The sequence below is a fragment of the Girardinichthys multiradiatus genome, chromosome 11 (genome assembly GCF_021462225.1).
Source record: "Girardinichthys multiradiatus isolate DD_20200921_A chromosome 11, DD_fGirMul_XY1, whole genome shotgun sequence".
NCBI classification, from domain to species: domain Eukaryota; kingdom Metazoa; phylum Chordata; class Actinopteri; order Cyprinodontiformes; family Goodeidae; genus Girardinichthys; species Girardinichthys multiradiatus.
The window spans coordinates 20,041,435-20,058,982 of NC_061804.1; the positions used below are offsets into that span (position 1 = coordinate 20,041,435).

The 17,548-nt window shown below is 37.8% G+C and overlaps 1 protein-coding gene across 2 annotated transcripts; it reads right to left on the reverse strand.

Annotated features, from left to right (window-relative positions):
- Positions 1-660: 660 nt before the first annotated feature.
- Positions 661-15,892, reverse strand: LOC124876062 (von Willebrand factor A domain-containing protein 7-like). Of its 2 annotated transcripts, XM_047378553.1 has the most exons (16): positions 15,759-15,892; positions 11,097-11,291; positions 10,721-10,993; positions 10,543-10,636; positions 10,274-10,408; positions 8,186-8,372; positions 7,924-8,099; positions 7,712-7,824; positions 7,499-7,615; positions 5,863-6,069; positions 5,656-5,788; positions 5,359-5,508; positions 3,655-3,747; positions 3,318-3,580; positions 2,944-3,237; positions 661-1,617 (listed from the first exon to the last, which is right to left on the reverse strand). In XM_047378553.1, exons 2-16 carry the CDS (start codon positions 11,277-11,279, stop codon positions 1,456-1,458), a joined length of 2,580 nt encoding a protein of 859 aa, XP_047234509.1. In that variant the 5' UTR covers positions 11,280-11,291; positions 15,759-15,892; the 3' UTR covers positions 661-1,455. The 2 variants fall into 2 exon arrangements, with proteins under 2 accessions (XP_047234509.1, XP_047234510.1); XM_047378554.1 differs by lacking the exon at positions 15,759-15,892 and having other exon boundaries at positions 11,097-11,528.
- Between the last annotated feature and the right edge of the window lie 1,656 nt (positions 15,893-17,548).

Sequence of the window (17,548 nt, forward strand, 5' to 3'; positions counted from 1 at the left end):
ATTTCATTATGGGTGATATGGCTCACTGCCCAGGGTGGCACACGTTTGGTGGTGGCACAAGACCTTAAAAAAACAAGATAAAAGAAGCCGCAACAAAGTTCTCTGTTGCTTTTTTCATATCTTGTCAGGAGTGGACCTCCAGTGTTGTGAATAGTGTAAGCACTGTAAAAATAAATGTGACGATCCACTTTAAGTGGCTAATAATGTTGAGGATTGGCTCTTGATTTGCAGCTTTGCGCAGCTGCTAATTTAAAGGGCATTGTTGGTGTTTTTAAGGAGTCTGGACTGTATTTGGTCATCTCTAGTGCAAATTAAAGCCAACAAATGAGCTACTGGATTATTCAACATGGAAGAAAGGGGTCTCCCAGGTTGCATATAGAGTGAGATCTGCCACCGCTGCCAACTTGAGCTTTTGCTCTACACAGAATGTACTTTTTCCTTATTTTGATTATCTGGATTACAGATTTATTTGCTTTCTAATAACGTAAAATATAGCTATGTCCAAAATTATTCATTATTCAAATTTGAAATTAATTTCATTCCATCAAGAAGTTTGTATCTTATAGGAGATCTCTAAATTAAATGAAACAACTGAACTAACTAAACAAAATAGGAGTTTTAGTTTGGAAAAAGAATTGGAAATAAAATTTCTAAACAACATTTTGATTAAAAAGTCTTTATTGGCATTACAAAAATTAAAAACCTATTATTATTGATCAGCTTTTTGCATCACAGTATTACTTTATTATTGTCCCCATAGAGAAAGTTTTCTTGTAGCCAGGTGTAAAACCATAAAACAAAAACATAACCACAATCAATCTACAACATTTGCAAAAACAGTAATAAAACTCCAGGGAAAATATCGGTACAACTATCAATTAAAAACAATCAATAATAATATTAATATTTATTAATATAAAATAATATTTTTTCTAGTCAGACGAAATATGTCGGTAAAATTAAGATAATAATACTTTAAACAAGGAACATAATTAGTTTTGGGCCTAACTGTATGTGATCAAGTTGAATCTACATATTATAAATGTTGTTCTTCTTTATATCTACTTTATATTCATCTCTTATATTACAGGAAACCATACATGTAAAGTTTTTCAAACCTCTGATAAATGAACCGCCTCAAACAGGAGAGGAAGGTGTTGCTGGATCATGGTGCTAAGATCTGCTGAATCTTCTCTAGTGCCTCCTTATGGTCAGACAAGGACAAAGTATCTGGGAGGCCTTCAGCAGAGATCCTAACCAGGTTTGATCAGCATAGGGGACCAGTAGCTCTACTCTAAACCATTTCATAACTGACTATGATAATTTTCACATGGTAATTAACTTATATTACAAGAACGATGCTAATTTATTCCTGGCTGGTATAATTATAAACAAAAACACAATATTTAAAAATATAGAAATTGTTGCACATGTTGGGAGCCATTTATTGCTCACTTATTTCAGTATAAGCTGTCCTAAAGCCACTATGCTGAGGCACAGAAGGAGCGACTGAGAGACTCTAGTGGACACAGAGATCCTGGTGCTGAACAGACACAAGACCAGCATTAGCCATATGGACAGGCTGCAGTTTTTAGTGCAGCTGGACTCCACATTTACCTGTGGGGGAAAAAAAAAACATATATTATTCCTTTTAGGTTCAGTGTTTACTTTTGGACAAAAATCTTAGAGCTAATAATTGCAAAAAAGGTTAGTTTTAACATGGAAAAGTATGTACATGATCACTAGGGATGGGCAATTATTTCATTGTTTTTGGGACACAGTAATATTTTGGTAATAATTGTGATTTATCATGATATCAGTAAATGCTAATTAATCATGTATGGGAACCCCAAAAGTGACAGAATGGTTGAGATTCTTATCTTAATACTGTTTTTATACTGTTGATTTCATGAGAAGATGAATAAACAGCAATATACCTGAAAATAGGATTGAATACCATCATTATGTGCTCCTTAGCGTTACAATTGCACTACTTAATGTAAGTGGTGAACTTAACCTATTTGATAATGGTTAAGTAATTTCTTGGAGCAGTATTTGTGTTTATTGTTGCCAAAAAACAACAATAGTCCATTTTACCCATCCCTAATCATGATTTTGGTACCCAAACATGATTTCCATACAAGTAATAGTATTATAACATAAGTAATACGGATAATGTTGCCTGGGTTTAAATTAGTTTTAAATTAAATCTTAATTTGGATTTATTGGAGCTTATCACAAGTTAAAATTAAGTCCTAGATGGAAACGTGTATGATTTTTCTTTTGTCCAATTTAATGAATGTTAATGCTGTGTGAGCATGCCAGTAAAGAAGTCCAATGGAAAACAGAGTACTCAGTACTGAGTACTGAAGTGGCATAACTTCTTCACTGTCAAAAGTCTGAGAAAAACTTAATAAAAATGTTCAAAAAATGTCAGAATGTTTACAATATACAGAAACAGACCTGAAAGACTGGAAAAACAGAGTTTTCACACTGATCCAAGCATTATGTGCAAAGTTTTCACTTTCTCATAAGATATAATTTAACTTAACATTTCAGACAAGCTCGGTAGTCTGCTCAGAGTTTATGCTCAGTTCATGAAGGGGAGAAGCTGTGTGACTGAATATATTTCTGTTTTATTTTCTTTAGCATCTATGCTACTGTGAGTTACAGTATTACTAAATTGGCATTACTTACTACTTTAAACATTAGTTACATTCATTTTGCATTTCTAAAGATTAGTTACTTCTTTATCATCATTTATGCCCATTGAGAAAAGCATCATAATGTTTATCTGTATAACTGTGATAACAGAGGAACCAGCCTTAGTCAGACGAAAAGTTTAAACCAGAATATTTTAAAGACACATCACTGCGTCTTATTTCCCCATTTTTAAGTTAGCCTTTGATAGAAGTTCATGTGGTTAATTTGTGGTGTTATTACCGGGTTTACAATGGAGAGGCGCAGCACAATATAGTTGGAGTCAGTTCCATCCAGAGCCTCGGCCTCAATAGTCAGGACGACGTCAGAACCAGATGGGGTGCTCAGGGGAGCTGACAGAGTCACTGTGCCATTGGTGCTGTTCCCACTTTGCAAGAATAAAAGGGTTGGAGACGTTGTGTCGAAACCCTTGCTGTTCGTGGCACTGATGGTTACGTTTTGATCTGGTCCACTTGACGCCACAGTGAAGGGCACAGAGAACAGTGTGCCTGGTATCATGATGGTTCCTGAATTGGCCTGAATAAAAAGAGAAGTAGACAGCAGTGAGTTTAAATGTTAACTTCTAGTCATGATGTTCATTTCACACTTTTACTCACAGAAAGAGTCAGGTTGGAAGCTCTGAAGTTTGTGGGTGACTGTCTTTGAAAGTCATTTGAAGAACCTTGAACTCTCCCCTTTACCCGCACTACAAACTCCACAGCCGGCATCACGTCGACCTGGACTAAATAGTTCCCACTGTCCTGTGGTACAACAACTCCCATAATCTCCTCTGACCCCTTCGACGACTTCACCAGAGCAACTTCTGTCACAGTAGCAGAGTCACTTCCTGTTATAGACACCAACAACCTGCCTTTCACACCTTTAAAGAACAAAAATAATAATTATTGCTGACCTGACATGGTTAAAACTTACATTATTAGCAGGTGTTTCTACCTGCTCTGGGACGTGTGTCGAGAGCATCAAATCCACCGAAAGGACCCTCAGATGGCTCGACGAAGTGAAACAAAAAATCAACAGCACTTTGGCCTGGAAATAGAAAAATCTGTTTTTTAAAAACACTTTGTGACTGATGAAGTTTTGGAAAACCATATGACTAAACTTAAACATGGGAGCTGGGTTTATTGTTCATGTTCCTGAGCATGAGTGGATAAACGTGGGGCTCAAAGGTTCTGTAGATGCTCCCAACAAAATGATCTTTATTTGTAAATTCTTAAAATGACAATGTCATTTAAAGAGTTTCAGCAACAAAGTAGACCAAAACCAACAGATTAATGTTGCCGTTGCAGAACAATTTAAGTGGATGCTGAAGACTGAAGGAACAAAAGTAAAACGCTGTGTTTGTGGTGGGTTAATTGGCAAAGGTTTAGAACGAGTTGATAAAGCAAAGAGATTGTCATATTGTCTGTATGCCACATTCTGTCCATTTCTATTCAATGTTTTAGTGCAGAGTCAACACTGTTATTTTCTGCCTTTTGCTTACGTTTCATAAAGTAGCTTTCTGGTCACAAATGTGTATTGTTATTTACTCTATTTGTTTGAGAAGGGAAAATGATTAACATACTTCTTGAATAACATGTTCATAAAATGGCAGCTGCCTGCGATTCAGGTTGATACACAAACGAATTAAAATAATTTTTTGATAGCTATGATTACATGATTTCCTTTGTGTTCCATGTTTACCTAATGAAATTTATATAAAATCATGACTGATATTGTAAAAAAATCAGAATATGATACTTTTACAATTTTATCCATTCCTATCTAAGGAACTTGTACATTTAAGGTAAAGTGAATCAAGGTTGCAGAATGTTAGACTTTTCTGTAGAAATCCACATCTGTGACTGTGCAAATTGCAGATCAAATCTGGTTTCAAATTATTTTAAATCTTTCAAGACATGTTTGTGTATCTAAAAACTATGGTGTCTGAATGGTGAAAACGCACAGCAAACGGCTAATTGTGCTGCAAACACATTGACGATACAAACTCCAACCACACAAACACACACAAAAAAAAAAAAAAAATGCAGCAGAAAAAAGTTGCGGAAAAAAGTGCAGCAATCACAGAATATTAATAGAGGCAGAAGGAAACATTTTGCAAGCTCGCTCCACAAAACAAGTGCACCAGAACACTAAGGGGGGTCAACCACCAAGTCATATGGAACCAGACTCTTAGTAAAGACCCGAAGAAAGTTGGAGAAAAAAGTAAATTTTCCTTCATGTTTTTTTAAACACGTGGCCATAATCTAGAAAATTACATAACAGCAGCATATTTATGTAGGTAATAGTGGTCTAGTGCACTTCTGTTTTGTGGAGCGAGCTTAATGCTTTCTTTAATTTGCTGTTGTTTTGGAAACTTCAAGCAGATACACAATAGTGACAAGGAGAGTAAAACATGATATTCTGCACGGGAAGTTAGGAATTAGTTCCTAAAATGGCTGAGAAAGAGGATTTTGTGACAAAATTAACATTAGGGTTTTCTTCTGTTGAAAGTAAACTTAAAGTTGTGCACTTTGTTAAACAACAATATCAGGACTATTATAAACAAATGACTTTCATTTAAATTGCTGTATTTAAGAACATAGTTAAGGCAGCCTTAAGGCTCAAGTAGTATTTATAAATGTTATGGAAGTCTCTCACCAATGACTCTCAGGGTGTAGGGGTTATTTGACACCATTTGTAGTTTCCACTGTCCAACTTGCTTTTGTAACTGCAGCGTTATGAAGTTTCCCACAGTCTTGGAGGAAGTGATCAATGAGCCTGTTGAGTCAGTGCTCTGCTGAGTGGCACCTGGAAATAAGGGCAATGATACATGGAGTAAATGAGTTGCAATGCTAATCCTAACTATGTAGTGTTTAAAAATGTAAAAAACAGAAACACAAATGTTTGTGTGCGCTAAAATTTAACAGACTGAATCATTTTGCAAGTTGGTATTACCTGTTGGGCTTGTGAGTGTGAAAGTGAGGGACCTGCCGGTGATGTAAACTCTCAGGTTTGTAACAGTTTCGTCAACTAAAAAGGTAAAACTATCCGTTTGTCCTGGGCTCCTGGATGCCTGCAGAAGGGTCACCTGAGAGATTGTAGTAAGAGGTTAGACCAGTGAGACCTTTAACAAAGAGACATGTGAACCTGAGCTGAAATTACCACAGAGGAGCTGGTAGCCTGGGCTATGATTGTCGTTGCAACAGGAAGTTCGTCCTTCGTCACTTCGATGGCCTGACCCCCTGATGCCTGAGCCAGGTCTTTATACAGCTGAGCATCAGACTCTGATATCGCTCTTGTCTGCGGTTGGTTGTTGTTACTCCTTTTGCGACGATTAGTCACTACAGAGTCTGTAACCATAAAGTTGACCTGTAATAAGAAAACAATTATTCCAACTAAAGTAGACCAAATCAAATCGTGAGAGTTTATCCTGGGGAGCTTATAACATTTTTAAAATCAGGACTTTAGGATTAAAATTTTTTGTTAATAATATTAAAGTTGTGCATAACTGTGAAGAGGAAATAAAAACATGGGTTTTCACACATCTTTACCTGAAAATACCTAAAAAGGTTTGGCATATTTAAAACGACCAGCCTATGTAGAACCAGATTTCGCTGTTACAGCTGCTGATGTAAGCTGATGTTGCACATCTGGAGGCTGCACCTTTTGCCCAATCGTCTTTCCAAACCAGCATTAGCTCAGTCAGATTGGATGGAGAATGTTCAAGTCTTGCCTTAGATTCTCAAATGGATTTACGTCCTTACTAAAACTTAGAAAGAAGAGCACAACAGCCCAGTTCTGAAGTCCTTACACTGGCTCGTATCTCAGGGAATAAACTTTCAAATACTTCTAGTTTATAAGTCATTAAATGGCCTAACACCAGACTACATTAAAGATTTGTTGTCATTGTATCAACCTTCCAGACCACTCAGGTCTTTTGGCTTGAGTCTACTGTGCATCCCCAGAATCAGAACCAATCATAGAGAAGCATTCAGTTCTTATGCTCCACTAATCTGGAACAAACTCTCAGAAAACTGCAAAAATGTTGATTTGCTGAGTTCCTTTCAATCAAGGTTTAAAACCCATTTATTTATTGTTGCCTCTGACTGTTCTATTTAAACAATAAACTGAAACATCTGTCATTTTGGTCTGTAGTACATTTTTCCTTTACTTTCCTTTGTTATGACACTGCAATGTACTTTTTATCTTTTCCTATGGTCATCATCATCATGTAAAGCACTTTGAATTGTCTTGTTATTGAAATATGCTATACAAATAAACTTGTCTTGTCTTGCTTTACACTTTAATAGGTCTATTTTAATGCACAAATATTTATCTGGCTGAAAGGTGAAACTTCACACCCCAGTCCCAGGTCTTTTGCAGTCCCCACAACATTGCGCTATCACAATGTTGCATGACGACAGGGATGATGTGTTCAGGGTTGCAGTGTTAAGTTTCCTACACTCAGGGTTTTATAAATGAAAGTTCTGTTTTGGTCTCATTTGACCAGAGCACCTGATACAGTAAACAAAAACACCCGAGGCCTACACTGAATCACCTACACACAGGTGGACTCTTTCTGCCAATTAGGGGACTTCAGAAGTCTCCTAAATGGGGACTGGTTGCATTTGATTTTAGTTTGAGTAAAGTGGGACAATGCACACACATTAAATTCCAATAAAATCTTTAAATAGGGTTTTGTGTTCAATGTGAGAAAAGAAAAAAAAGTTTGAAGAATATAAATCCTTTTTCAAGGCACTATAAAAAATATGCACTATAATTGCATGCAAACAGTTACCACTGTTTGGGTCCGCTCTATGAGAGCAATCACTGCGTTCTTCAACTGTTTGTCTTTAGCTGGTGCATCCGTGAAGAGATAGATCTCTGAGTTGAATGGAGCACTTGCCAACGCCAGCTGTAAGACAATGCAGGTATAGAAATAGGATCAGTTTCGATTGAAACTGTTTATGGATCAGTAGGATTTAAAATAGTTGAACATAGACAGTATTACCTGTAGCCCCGAGAGACTCATTTCCTCAATGTCTCCTCCTCCAGTAGCTGTTAGATGGTTCACAACATCCTTGAAAAGTGTGGCATCTGATGTTCGGATCAGTGGCCCAAATCCTTTACAAACAAAAGGAGAAATCACTTTTTATTATTCTTCCATTTTAGACAGAAAATACATTTGCATTTGGACAAGCTTGACTGATTCTAAAACCATACCTGGATCGTTGAAAGGTATGAGGATGTAAACCGAAGGTTCGCTCTCTGTTCCCACATGACTGTTGATAATGCTGGATGTGACCGTCTTCACCACTGTAATGTCATCACTCATGCTCTTCGAGGTGTCAATGACAAAACAAAGAGCTCTGCTGGATCCTTTAGAGATTCCCACCATCCTGAGAATTTCAGAGTTGGACAAAATGAAGCAAAACCAGCTGCAGGAAAAAAACAATAATCGGTGAGTAATTGAAACAGAACTCACTGTAGGAAGGGTCTGTTTCCAGCTGCCAGTCGAATGTTTTCCAGCAGCTGACTGGTTGCAGCTGTAGCCAAGTTTGCTGCTTGTGTGTGGAGATGTCCGTGGCTGGATTTGAAGGAATCCTTGTTAATCCCACCTGTTGGCTTGATCTTACTAGTTTGATCGAGTGCTCCTCCATGGCTGCACTTTCCTTTGATTAAACAGGGAAAGGTGATGAGTGCTTGTGCACAGCTGTTTTTAAAAAATCTGCTGTTATTGTGGTTTCAATAAAACAGTGGCTGCCAGACATTCTTCATAACCTTATTAATAATCAATGGAAAAGTATTTTTTGGTATTAGAACAGTCAAACCCTTTTGGTATGCTTCCACTGCTATTCTGACAATTTATCTTTGGGGATGAGCTCCAAGTCTTTGTGGTCAGAAGACCTCCTTCGCATAACCCTAATCATTAGCTCTCTCCACAGATTCTCTATAAGATTCAAGTTGAGACTCTGGCTGCCACTCTAAAATGTTAATGTTACTTCCAATCAGAAGAAGCAGGTTGGCAAAAAAAAAGATTATTTTAAACCAAATCTAACAGTGGTATGAATACATTTGACCATAACTGCATCTTTCATATATCACAAATAATAAAGGTGTATGAACACTGCATACTTTAAGCAGCGAAAAGCAGAGAAAACAGAAGCTGTAAAAAACCTATCCACAGTTAACACATAGAACAAGACACTGAACCAACAAGACCAGCTAAACGAGCACTCTCACGACAAAAAAAGATCAGCTTGGAAAAAAGCTCCAGGGCTAAAATCACAACTGGTCGATGTTGGAAAAGCCGGCTGTATGAGTATGTTCAGGAAGTTAACTCAACTCATATTTCAGATTCATGTCACTGGTTAACCCAGAGCAGAGGACTGAAGTAAACAACATAAAACTGCTCTGTCGGTTGTGGTGAGTGGATGGCTTCAGGTTAACAGTCATAATGGGATGGCAAATGTTTAATAATTTCTGTTGCTTCATTAAACTTTTAACCTCAAAACATTTATTGCGGATTATCTGTAGTGTCTTGTAAGAACAATCAGTTAAACTCTACCTAAACTGAAAAAGAAATTAGTTTACTGAATTGAACTTTATGCAGTTGGATCTAAATGTGTTTAATATGGTTAGAAAGTATAAGAATGGAAGTGATTTGAACTTAATTTGGACGGAACTGGAAATTATTCTTTGATATTTTTCTTATTAATTATTCTTTCTAGGTTGTTTGGTTTGTGAAGTACATTAGAGTACATTTGCTGTGAATTGACACTTGGTGCTTTGACCTCACAGTCCAAAACCTTCTTATAAACCCCTATTGCTCTGTGAATTTCTGCTTTAAAATTAAATACCTTCAAAATAAAACGTTTCACATTTCAAATTGCTCTACAACTAACGGCTGTTCTCATTTCAAATGTTATTATTGCTCCACTTCTTGTAAGTTGTTTGAAAGAAGGAAAAGACTTGGTAAAATGTAGGTCTGAAAATATTTACACAATAATTATTACTGATGAATAAAAAATGTAAAAAAGTACATTTTTGTACACAATTATGCATTTTGATCAAAACATATTTATTTTTTAAATAATACCAAATGAAAAAAATCTACCTAATGAATTTGTATTGGTTTTGTAAAAAGCCTTTTGTTGCAGCATAATCTTATATTAAAATGTTTAGAACAATCCAACATTTAATTTTTATTCATTTACTTAATCTGGAAAAAATCCATGTCTGGAAATAAATGTTTCAGTTTTTTTTTTTTATTCATTTCAAAATCAATCCTTTGCACTTTTTATTGGAACGTTTTCATTGGAACTTGACTTGACCAGTTTCCCTGTTAACCTGACATGACAAGTGCCTTTTCTCTTAGCTCCTGCTTAAAATGGGAAAGACAACAGAAGATGCCATTCAAGCAGGCAGATATGTGTGGATTTTCTTAAGTCATGGAACTGATCCAAGGAAATATCTATAAATCCTCAATAGGTATACAACTAATAAGACAAACCTTCTGAAAGACCACATAACCCTTTTTGGAACTTCTGAATACAAATGTATCCAGATTTACCTGATGGTTTTGTTGAGACTAAAGTTGCAATCCCAAAGTACCCAGAGGTCAGGATCTTTCCAGCTATTATGTCCTCCAGAATGTTGTTGGTGCAGTCGTCTCCATTACAGCTGCGGCAGGTGGCTTTGCTTTTATCTGATGGTGAGTAAACAAATGTTTCACTTTTCTTTTTAAAGCTTTATCTTTCTAGTATCATCCAATTTGCATTCTTCATCCGTGTTGTCAGGACATTCTATTGGGAAACCAATCAGCTCACACCTTCTCTTTACCTGCTATATTACCAATGCTGGTGTCTTTTCTGATCAGATTAGAGTTTGGGAGTGTGTTTCCCAGCTCCACCCAGTTACTGTGACTGTAGAAATCCTTGAACATGGATAAGAGAAGAAGAGAGTTACCATTCAGTCCAGAATGGTTTCAATCTTTTGAAAAGTAAATGATGTTAAATACTTGCAAAGGATGCATGATCTCTCCCAGTTTTTGCCTCGCAGCCTCATAATTCTCCATCTTATTGCTGGCTTTGACAGCGACCATTCCCTCTGTGATGATTTTCCTTCCCTGAACAAACGTTTCCTGGTCAAAGTGGAAGCTTGCATTCAAGGCATAGCGGATGTCCACTCGAATATTCCTCAGCGTGATTGACGTGATGGCTTGCTGGAAAGTCTTCAACGACTGTGAGGCGCCGCAGGCAGCAGCAACACCTTCTGCAGTGAACGGCTGAGCCTGATTAGGCGCACAATGTACACAATTTACACAATGTAAACAGGGTCAAAAAAGGATTCTCTCAGTGTTTAGAAAGAAAAATGTAACAAGAGAGTATTCATACGGGAACATTAAAGTTGGTTCCTTCAGCCAGGGCCAGAGCGCCGCATGCCTGCACAGTTGCATTCAGAATTGCTTTCTCTGTAATCTCCTGGTGATTTAGAGAGTCTCCTGGCAATATTTCAAAAGCCTGACTTCCAATGTGCAGGAGGAGGAAACAAAACACAGCCAATCCTGAAAGGATCATAGCTCAGATTTCCTGAGAGGACACAAACACCCACAACTTAGATCATTTTCATTAATAATTTCCTTCATCAGTCAGTTGTTTTTTATATGAGGCAGATACTGCATACAGTTTTAGTCAGAGGTTTACATCCACTTATCACTTCCTTGTCCAGAAGGGTTCAATTTGCCAGTTCAGTGACTTTTTAAGGAGAGCTTGGTGCAGATTTTAATTTAAAGTGGATTTTAAACCACAAAGGGGCAAAATTCTACATACAGGCCCAAACATACAGGTCCTTCTCAAAATATTAGCATATTGTGATAAAGTTCATTATTTTCCATAATGTCATGATGAAAATTTAACATTAATATATTTTAGATTCATTGCACACTAACTGAAATATTTCAGGTCTTTTATTGTCTTAATATGGATGATTTTGGCATACAGCTCATGAAAACCCAAAATTCCTCTCACAAAATTAGCATATCATTAAAAGGGTCTCTAAACGAGCTATGAACCTAATCATCTGAATCAACGAGTTAACTCTAAACACCTGCAAAAGATTCCTGAGGCCTTTAAAACTCCCAGCCTGGTTCATTACTCAAAACCCCAATCATGGGTAAGACTGCCGACCTGACTGCTGTCCAGAAGGCCACTATTGACACCCTCAAGCAAGAGGGTAAGACACAGAAAGAAATTTCTGAACAAATAGGCTGTTCCCAGAGTGCTGTATCAAGGCACCTCAGTGGGAAGTCTGTGGGAAGGAAAAAGTGTGGCAGAAAACGCTGCACAACGAGAAGAGGTGACCGGACCCTGAGGAAGATTGTGGAGAAGGGCCGATTCCAGACCTTGGGGGACCTGCGGAAGCAGTGGACTGAGTCTGGAGTAGAAACATCCAGAGCCACCGTGCACAGGCGTGTGCAGGAAATGGGCTACAGGTGCCGCATTCCCCCGGTCAAGCCACTTTTGAACCAGAAACAGCAGCAGAAGCGCCTGACCTGGGCTACAGAGAAGCAGCACTGGACTGTTGCTCAGTGGTCCAAAGTACTTTTTTCAGATGAAAGCAAATTCTGCATGTCATTCGGAAATCAAGGTGCCAGAGTCTGGAGGAAGACTGGGGAGAAGGAAATGCCAAAATGCCAGAAGTCCAGTGTCAAGTACCCACAGTCAGTGATGGTCTGGGGTGTCGTGTCAGCTGCTGGTGTTGGTCCACTGTGTTTTATCAAGGGCAGGGTCAATGCAGCTAGATATCAGGAGATTTTGGAGCACTTCATGCTTCCATCTGCTGAAAAGCTTTATGGAGATGAAGATTTCATTTTTCAGCACGACCTGGCACCTGCTCACAGTGCCAAAACCTCTGGTAAATGGTTTACTGACCATGGTATCACTGTGCTCAATTGGCCTGCCAACTCTCCTGACCTGAACCCCATAGAGAATCTGTGGGATATTGTGAAGAGAACGTTGAGAGACTCAAGACCCAACACTCTGGATGAGCTAAAGGCCGCTATCGAAGCATCCTGGGCCTCCATAAGACCTCAGCAGTGCCACAAGCTGATTGCCTCCATGCCACGCCGCATTGAAGCAGTCATTTCTGCCAAAGGATTCCCGACCAAGTATTGAGTGCATAACTGTACATGATTATTTGAAGGTTGACGTTTTTTGTATGAAAAACACTTTTCTTTTATTGGTCGGATGAAATATGCTAATTTTGTGAGATAGGAATTTTGGGTTTTCATGAGCTGTATGCCAAAATCATCCGTATTAAGACAATAAAAGACCTGAAATATTTCAGCTAGTGTGCAATGAATCTAAAATATATGAATGTTAAATTTTCATCATTACATTATGGAAAATAATGAACTTTATCACAATATGCTAATATTTTGAGAAGGCCCTGTATTTAGTTCAGTGTCTATTAGCAAGATGAACTTTTGTTTGGCCATTGAACAAGTTTCTGGCACAGTCAATGCTGTTCCAACAGCTTAATGTTAGCCTGCTTTATCCAGTTCTAAATTAGTTTTTATGTGTGTTTGGGATCGTTGTCCTAAACTGTCATCCTCAGATGAAAGCAAATTGGTTGGGATATTTGAGAACAACTGAGGTACCTTCAAGACTTAACCCATATCATAAACAGGAAGATAGAACACCAATATTATTGTCCAGAATGACACAAGTATAACAGCTATATCGATTGAGAGGGCGCCACCCGAAAAAGAAGCCCCTGGTCCAAATTCAAGACATTCAAGCATGAAATTTACAGTCGCCACATGGACAGGTCAAATTCCTCCTGCGGAAACGTTTTTTTGTCAGAGGAGACACAGACTGAGCCATCTGGCCATTCTGAAACAATGTTTCAAACATAAGAACACTTTACAAGATGTCAAGCATCATGCTGTGAGCACAATTAGTCAAAGTGGGTGGAGTATTGAAGATGGAGGACTCAATCCGAATCCTTCAATGTCACTTCAATCAATAGCTAGATGGTTGAAACCTGGACACAATTGCCAGTTCTAATTAAAAAATTACCTTAAACCCATATCTATACTGGTTTGGGAATGGAAGAAGCAAACATTGTGCTGAAAAGCTGGGTCCAACTGAAGTGAGCAATTTCTGAGAAGAAAAGCGGTGTAATATTTAGACAGGATTATATGGCAGCTACAAAATTTATACAGGTCCTTCTCAAAATATTAGCATATTGTGATAAAGTTCATTATTTTCCATAATGTCATGATGAAAATTTAACATTAATATATTTTAGATTCATTGCACACTAACTGAAATATTTCAGGTCTTTTATTGTCTTAATACGGATGATTTTGGCATACAGCTCATGAAAACCCAAAATTCCTATCTCACAAAATTAGCATATTTCATCCGACCAATAAAAGAAAAGTGTTTTTAATACAAAAAACGTCAACCTTCAAATAATCATGTACAGTTATGCACTCAATACTTGGTCGGGAATCCTTTGGCAGAAATGACTGCTTCAATGCGGTGTGGCATGGAGGCAATCAACCTGTGGCACTGCTGAGGTCTTATGGAGGCCCAGGATGCTTCGATAGCGGCCTTTAGCTCATCCAGAGTGTTGGGTCTTGAGTCTCTCAACGTTCTCTTCACAATATCCCACAGATTCTTTATGGGGTTCAGGTCAGGAGAGTTGGCAGGCCAATTGAGCACAGTGATACCATGGTCAGTAAACCATTTACCAGTGGTTTTGGCACTGTGAGCAGGTGCCAGGTCGTGCTGAAAAATGAAATCTTCATCTCCATAAAGCTTTTCAGCAAATGGAAGCATGAAGTGCTCCAAAACCTCCTGATAGCTAGCTGCATTGACCCTGCCCTTGATAAAACACAGTGGACCAACACCAGCAGCTGACACGGCACCCCAGACCATCACTGACTGTGGGTACTTGACACTGGACTTCTGGCATTTTGGCATTTCCTTCTCCCCAGTGTTCCTCCAGACTCTGGCACCTTGATTTCTGAATGACATGCAGAATTTGCCTTCATCCGAAAAAAGTACTTTGGACCACTGAGCAACAGTCCAGTGCTGCTTCTCTGTAGCCCAGGTCAGGCGCTTCTGCCGCTGTTTCTAGTTCAAAAGTGGCTTGACCTGGGGAATGCGGCACCTGTAGCCCATTTCCTGCACACGCCTGTGCACGGTGGCTCTGGATGTTTCTACTCCAGACTCAGTCCACTGCTTCCGCAGGTCCCCCAAGGTCTGGAATCGGCCCTTCTCCACAATCTTCCTCAGGGTCCGGTCACCTCTTCCCGTTGTGCAGCGTTTTCTGCCACACTTTTTCCTTCCCACAGACTTCAAACTGAGGTGCCTTGATACAGCACTCTGGGAACAGCCTATTCGTTCAGAAATTTCTTTCTGTGTCTTACCCTCTTGCTTGAGGGTGTCAATAGTGGCCTTCTGGACAGCAGTCAGGTCGGCAGTCTTACCCATGATTGGGGTTTTGAGTGATGAACCAGGCTGGGAGTTTTAAAGGCCTCAGGAATCTTTTACAGGTGTTTAGAGTTAACTCGTTGATTCAGATGATTAGGTTCATAGCTCGTTTAGAGACCCTTTTAATGATATGCTAATTTTGTGAGATAGGAATTTTGGGTTTTCATGAGCTGTATGCCAAAATCATCCATATTAAGACAATAAAAGACCTGAAATATTTCAGTTAGTGTGCAATGAATCTAAAATATATGAATGTTAAATTTTCATCATGACATTATGGAAAATAATGAACTTTATCACAATATGCTAATATTTTGAGAAGGACCTGTATATTGGTGGGATGCATGTATATATTTGAGTCTGTATGTATAAATGTGATCCTTCATGACCCTTTGTATCTGCCAAAGTTTTGCTTGTAAGTTGCTTTATCAAAAAAAAAAAATGTTTGAACAAATAATTAAAAAACCTGAAATTATTATTACATTTATCACCATGATATTTGCATGTAAACTTCTGTTTAAAATAGCTCGTCATGAATGATCCTTTACCCACCAGGATTATAAGCACTTTCGATTCTCTGTTCCTTTGGTACCAACAGTCTCAGAACCAGCTTCAAACCTACTTCAAGTCAAACAGAAAACATTAAATGTTGTTTTTTGGATGTAATAGCTAACAAAATACTTTACCAAGCCATAAAATATTAATTTTCACAACTCCTGTCCTTAGAAGATATTTTATCTAATTCTAGCTTTCCATAAAAGAACTGTTACGTTCTGTCACATCTTCTGCTACATATATTTTACTGTTTCCTATATATTATTAGATTTAGCTATGTTATACTTAGCTTTCTTTTTACTCAAGTATGAGGCTTCTTAACCGTACCTTAAAATGTAAATATGAGCTGGTATGACAATAAAACTCCTTGAATCCTCCTCTCTGTCATTGGAATTAATAGAAAATGCTACTCACCTTGACATTGTTCAGCACACTTTGTGTTTATTTTGTCAACGTCTATCTTATAAGGTTAAGCTTCAAGGCGGAGCCACACTGGGCTTGTTCTGCTTGTTACTTGTAATTATGCAGTTATGCAGATTTTCATCCCAAACGTCATGTCTTCAACCTTGATGTTTAGATTTCATATTTACATGGAGATAAAGTCTGTCATTGTTTTATGTTCTGTTTAGAAGGAAGAAAAAACATTCTGACGGAGGTTTTTTTTCTTACGTTTCGTTTTTATCATAGTTCAAACTACAGCTTCAACTTCCTCCCGCATATTTCTCATTCCTGCTTAAGCATATTTCTATAGATAGTTGATAGGGAAGACAGCAAAAACACTTTCATTTTGCAATGCATGCTGGTGTCTCAAAATGAAGTCCCGACAGGTGTCAAGACATACTGACAGCTTTTTAAAGGATCTGTTTAAATGCCAGATTCAAACCTGCCAATGTCACCTGGCAGCATTCCTGTCTGGGTTTGCAAGAGAAATGAAAGTTTACTTTTTGTTTCTTATGAGATGAAAGACCACTTTGCTACGTAGTTCAAAATGATTTTATATTTCCACATTAATCCTAAGAATTTTAATAGAAAAAATGTCTAAAGTTGTTGGAAAAAAAAACCTTTGTTTTTGTTTTGTTTCAGTTTTTTTGAAGCTTGAGCAATATTGGGAACTAAAAGTTGAACAACCTCATTGCTGCTGTTTTAAATAAGTTATTCTGAACGTTAGAAAAGAGGTCTTAATAGGGTTAACAAAGGCATTAACACCCAGCGTGACAGCATAGCATAATAATAAGTAACATTATCATTACAGTAATATTTGAGTTGATGTTGCAACACAGTTCTTTTACATTCCAAAAAATGTGTGGAAGCCAAGTTTTTGTGGTTCTCAGTGTGCCTGCTACACTGTCAAATGCTTAGTAAGTTGATTAGAGAGCATTATTTCATCATGTCTTCCAAAAACAAACAATGTCTAATAATGTGGCAGGGGTATGAGCTCACCAAATTTGACAAATTGATTTTGTGATACTGTGCTTATTTGACAAATAAATAATCATGTAATAGGTTTGATATATCCAGGATGAGGCAAGGGAAACAAAGAAATGATGACAACTGAACCCTTTACCTCCATAGCTGACGCTAATCCTCCCAGACGATTATTAAACACAAGGCAGATTTTGTGGAGAAGACAGTAGAAAACTACTTATATACCTTTTATAGCTGTAATTTATTAGTATTTATTGTTGTATGATAAATTATGGACAAACCTTTTCTGAATTTTAAAATACCCAACAGAAATTTAGTGTTTCCTTCATATCTGATACTAAAGGAGTTATCAGATTTCCTCA